Below are 5,871 nucleotides of genomic sequence, written 5' to 3' on the forward strand. Positions count from 1 at the left end.
GTAGTGGATCAAGGGTTGGACTTGATGATCTCGGAGGTCCCTTCCAACCCAGCTGATTCTATGATTCTATGTACAAAGAGAGGGTGATTTACATGCAAAACACTCACCAAGTCTGGGACAGTGAAAAGCAATGGTGAACAGACCCTCCGTCCGCCAGCTTTTCCTTGTCCTCCAGAAAGGAACATGCTTTCTTCCTGGAAGTAAGAGAGAGTGCCTTTCCCCTGCCCCTGACAATGACGTAAGATGGTATTGAATAACATTAGGGTCTTGACCACGCCCATAGGGCTCCAGGCTCTGCCCCCTCCCAGCTACTGTGAAAAATTAACTGTCATTGGCCAAAACCAAGACATTTATGAAACTCTATTTATGCTAGAAGTCTATTCAGAATTTTCAGGGATTATTTCTGTGAATGTCCCTTCCCTAGTTTGGAGTTAGATGATTTTGCCGTTCTAATATTCCATTACGTGATTTAAGCTTTCTTGAATAAAAGGAATAATATGGGACAGGTTTCACAAAGAGCATTTATAAGAAGCTAGGAATATGTCATGGAATATCTTATTTTAAGTGAGGTTAAAGTAACTGTTCCTAGATTTGTCATGTCATCAGTCTTTCAACAGAGTTGCTAGACAAGAAGAAATGATCTGCCCTGATGCAGATGAAAACTGTTTTGGATCTTGTGTCATCTAAAATATATGTTTTTCCATTTTCCTAGATCTTGAAGTCATTCAAGGGTAATAGGAAAAGTAACTGTAATTCTGATTTGTATCAGAATGACCTTTATAGAGCCGATTTACAGATCGAAGTGACATTTAGAGAGTAGAGTAAGATCTTGAATTTCCTTGTGCTAATTCAAATCCAGACACACAGAAAGTAAAGACCTGTCTTGTAAGTCATTCCTGAGAAGTCAAAGGTGCTCTCAGCAGTATCACAGTTTCTCAGTTCTTCTGTATCAAAGATGGGGTCCATCTATCAGAGAAGGAGAAGAGCATCTTCAGTTACAGGCTTGTGCAGCTGGTGCAGCTGGTGAACTAAACTTGCTGGAGGAGGGGAACCTCCATCCATCCCACTCCTACCAATTTGATGCCAGTGACAGCAATAGCTGCCCAGAGCCTGGAGATGGATTGCAGGTCAGCAGGAGAGCACCTGAAGAGCAACACAAAGGAATTGCAGCCAGTAAATTGGCTTCATCAGAGCCCAACTTAAATGACTCTATGCACATGCTGTGTGCATGCCTGCAGGGCTGTGATCTTGTCAGCATCATGGAGACATGGTGGGATGGCTCCTGTGACTGGAGTGCTGGAGTGGAAGGATATGGGCTCTTTAGGAAGGGCAAGCAGGTAGATGAGGAGGTCTATGTCATTGACCAGCTGGAGTGCATGGAGCTCCTCCTTGGGATGGATGAGGAGCTGACTGAAAGCTTATGGGTCAAATTAAAGGGAAGGCACGGACAGGTGACATTATAGTGGGGATCTGCCACAGACCACGTCACCAGGAAGACTGAGCAGATGAGACCAATATAGACAGATCAGAGCAGCTTCATGTTCACAAGCCCTGTTCCTCATGAGGGACTTTAACCACACTGATATCTGCTGGAGGGCCAACACAGAAGGGCACAAGCACTCCAGGAGGTTCCTAGAATGCATTGTTGATAATTTCCTTCTCCAAATGATAAAGGAGCCAACAAGAAAAGGTGCTATGCTGGACCTTGTTCACACCAACAAGGAGGGACTGGTGGGGAATGGGAATCTTAAGCGCAGCCTTGGCTGCAGTGACCATGAAGCAGTGTAGTTCAAGATCCTTAGGGCAGCAAGGAACAAGCTCACTACCCTGGCCTTCAGGAGAGTTAACTTTGGCCTCTTTAGAGATCTGCAAAATACAGTACCAGGATGAAGCCCTGGAGGGAAAAGGGGCACAGGAGAGCAGGTTGATATTCCAGGATCACCTCCTCCAAGCTCAGGAGCAATGCATCCCAACAAGGAGGAAGTCAGGTAAAACCATTAGGAGACCTGTGCATATGAACAAGGAGCTTCTGGATAAATTCAAACACAAAAAGGAAGCCTACAGAGGTTGGAAGCAAGGACAGGTAGGCTGGGAGGAATACAGACAAATTGTCCAAACAACCAGGGATGAGGTTAGGAAAGCTAAAGCCCTGACAGAATTAAATTTGTCCAGATACTTCAAGGGCAACAAGAAAAGCTTCTGTAGGTACATTGGTGATAAAAAGAAGACCAGGGAAAATGGAGGTCCTCTCCAGAAGGAAACAGGAGACCTGGTTGTCTGGGATTTGGAGAAGGCTGAGGTACTCAAAGGCTTTGACAAGTGTGAGAGGTGGGCCCGTGCAAACCTCGTGAAGTTCATCAAGGCCAAGTGCAAGGTGCTACACTCGGGTCAGGGAAATCCCAAAGCACAAATACAGGCTGGGCAGAGAATGGATTGAGAGCAGCCTTGGGGAGAAGGACTTGGGTGTGTTGGTTGACAAGAAGCTCTGTGTGACCTGGCAATGTGCACTTGCAGCCCAGAAATTCATACACATCCTGGGATCCATCAAAAGCAGCATGGCCAGCAGGACGAGGAACGTGATTCTCCCCCTCTGCTCTTGTGATACCCCACTTGGAGTGCTGCATCCAGCCCTGGGGCCTCCAACATAAAAGGAAAAGGGACCTGCTGGAGTGAGTGCAGAGGAGGGCGATGAAGAGGGCTGGATCATCTCTCCTATGAGGACAAGCTGAGAAAGTTGGGGTTGTTCAGCCTAAAGAAGAGAAGGCTCCGGGGAGACCTTCCAGGATCTATAGGAGGCCCACAAGAGACGTGGAGAGAGACTTGACAAGGGCGCGTAGTGACAGGACAAGGGGTAGTGGCTTCAAACTGAAAGATTTAGGTTAGATATTAGGAAGACATTCTTTGCTATGAGGGTGGTGAGGCACTGGAACAAGTTGCCCATAGAAGTTGTGGATGCCCTATCCCTGGAAGTGTGTGTTCAAGGCCAGGTTGGATGGGGTTTGAGCAACCTGGTCTAGTGGAAGGTGTCCCTGCCCATAACTGGGGGGGAGTTGGAACTAGATGATTTTTAAGGTCCCTTCCAACCCAAACCATTTAAAAACAAGGAAAAAATCAGTCACACAACAGATTCTATAAACCACTATAGTTCTGGATGGACAGGAAATCTAGGAATTTCCTAGTATCACTTGAGAGGTTCTTTTGCATCTTTCTTGGAATGTGGATGACAAAATTGATTTCATTAACAAGAATGCCTTATAAAGGCAGCCTTGAGTGCAAGTGCAGGCATTACTTTCCTACTTACACAAAAGATCTGTTTATATATTCAGGCCCTTTTTAGCGCTTCCTGCTTTGGTTGGTTTCATGTCTTATTCAGCTTAGAGTTCAAGGCATCCTCCAGCCTAGCTTGTCATTTTGGATAGAAATGACCATAGCTGACTATTTCTGGCTAACCATGGTTAGTCATAGTACCTGGTACTCTCCTTTGGCTTCTCTGGTATTTATTTCAGATTATGACTGTAATTGAAATTGACCAAGGACTCTTGGAGGATAGGTTTCAAATTCGTCCTCTTTGAACTTTCCCTCCCTTTTTTGCCCCAAATTTAGTGTTTAAAAATGCAGTGGCATTATTCTCTGTATCCTTTTATTAAAGAAAGTCACTAAAGAAACCTTTGAATTGTAGCAGACCCAGGACAGTCCCCTGAGGAACTCTCTAATACACCCTTCCAGTTAAGGCTCCAAACCGTTTATATTCACAAAGGAGCCTATGCTTCTCATTTTGCTATTAACTGGTTACATTACGCTAAATGTATGTATGCTAAGTGGCTTCAATTTTCTTGTTTTTTAAATTCCTTCTGCTTGATTCGTAACTAGTTTCTAGAAATAAAGAAGTCCTCTTGCCCAAACAAGAAAATGATGTTATTAGAACCTATGTTCTGAAAGTTTCAGTGAATAGACAGGGAGATTTTCTTTTTGGAGATGACATTACACAGTGGGGAAGAGTTTGAGTCTTGCTACCAGGTTAGATAGTGATCTAGAATCTTAAAATTCCTACTGTTCTTAAGGTAGTTGTCTGCCTGGCAAAGTTTGAGGTATTTCTGTTGAATAACATTGAATTACTGTTTTAAAGAATAAAAACTAAACAAGACTCACTTCTTCCAGGATAGAAATTTTAAGGCCGGAGTATTGTATTTGTTGGCAGTAGAGTTCTTGTCACACTGGAAGCCAAATAACTTATAATATGTACATGTTTATTTACTGTTACTCCTGTGACTTTTTCTCTTTTTCTTTCCTTCCATTCTTCCTCTCTCTTCTTCCTCCCCACAGGATCTTGGCTTGGCCCAGATTTCTGCCACTAACTCGATGACACCAGTTCCTCTGGGATCCCAGGCACATCAGATCTACAGGATGATGTGTGCCAAAGGCTATGCCCTGAAAGACTTCTCAGCTGTGTTCCAGTTTTTACGTGAGGAGGAAACCTTGTGAGCTGTCCTTTGGAAATGGACACAATAACAAAACACATTCTTTTATCCTTATAGCTCGTTTGAGAAGTTTGTGGGTTTAATCAAGTACTGTGCATCCTGCTCCCATACAGACTAATCATCTTTGGTTGTCTAGATCGCAACAAACTCCAGAGTTTCGTCATAATTCTTGAAAAAGCAAGTCACAGGAAGGAATTGTTTGGCAACAGCCAACAGCAAGTCCTTTTTTCTTTTTTTAAGAACCATCAATTTTTTTTTTTCACTAGATGCAGTAAATAAGAATTTTTTTTATTAAACACTTAACTGTTTGCTTTTAAAATAACTTACATTATGGCTACAGAGGTAGTTGAATCATGAATAATAAGAGAATGTTTTATTGTGATTTTATCATATATAGTGATCTATTAAAATTTTAAATTAATACTTTATGGAAAAAGGGAATATTTGTTCAATGAAGAAACACAGCTTGATATGGATTTTTTTTTTTCTTTGGACCTACTAGCCTTGGGTTGATCAGAAGTGAATTTGTCCTGGGATTCAGGTTGCAGATTAAGTTTATAGGCACTCGTTCTAAGTGGAAAGCTGTTACAGCATGTTTACCTGATAGACTTAGTTAAAATAATATAGAATGTGTGTCCCTCTTGTAAAGTTCCGTTATTGTATTTTGCTAACCCAATTTTATATTTTCTTGTATTCTGTCACACATTTTCAGAACCCAAGATGGGCACTTACCAGAAGTTCTAACAAAGTGTACATTCGTTTTAGTTAATTACTGAATTATTTTGAATCTAAACAAACCCCATTATTTTGAAAAGAAATAAAATCTATACTGGTAAATACTTGCTGTATGATTATTTGCATTTTGTTTTGATGCTGTCTTGTACACACAGTATTAACCAAAACTTGTACTAAGTGGTCTTATTTTTTAATTTGCTTGGTTTTCTACAGATTACCAGCTTATCTTGCAAAACCAAGCTTTCCAAAAGCTCTTGAAGAAATGCAGATGGTAATATATTTGCGTATGTATTACCTTAACTATTTACCATCTCCTTGGTCTTGCAAGAGTACAGGTACACACTTGGCTTTATAAGTACTCATGTTGATTTTGCTAGAATTACACACATTTAGATTTTAAGTGTAATGATCAATTATGCATTTACAGTCCTGTTTTGATTGTATGATGGATCCTTTTGTATGTGCACATTAGGTTATCGAAATTCTGGACATGAATTAGCTCAATTCTGTGAATGGTCAGAGAACTTGGATACTGTGTTTTAACAACTTAGTAACATCATAACCACTCTGATGCTGGAAAACACAGAAACATAGAACCATAGTTGCAGATGTATGGTTTTACCTCTTGCAACAAGATCACATTACAACATTTTTTTTC

The 5,871-nt window shown here is 41.4% G+C and overlaps 1 protein-coding gene across 2 annotated transcripts in view; it reads left to right on the forward strand.

The window, feature by feature from the left end:
• HIBADH (3-hydroxyisobutyrate dehydrogenase) overlaps window positions 1–5,317 on the forward strand; it is a 90,813-nt gene extending 85,496 nt beyond the window's left edge. For both annotated transcript variants that reach the window (XM_017837262.1, XM_017837263.1), the window contains exon 8: window positions 4,324–5,317. In XM_017837262.1, coding sequence (XP_017692751.1) covers window positions 4,324–4,482 — 159 coding nt within the window. In that variant the 3' untranslated portion in view covers window positions 4,483–5,317. The remainder of the gene's footprint in view (window positions 1–4,323) is intronic.
• The last annotated feature ends 554 nt before the right edge of the window (window positions 5,318–5,871 follow it).

This window comes from Lepidothrix coronata, unplaced genomic scaffold, assembly GCF_001604755.1.
Source record: "Lepidothrix coronata isolate B3197 unplaced genomic scaffold, Lepidothrix_coronata-1.0 Scaffold300, whole genome shotgun sequence".
Classification (NCBI taxonomy): domain Eukaryota; kingdom Metazoa; phylum Chordata; class Aves; order Passeriformes; family Pipridae; genus Lepidothrix; species Lepidothrix coronata.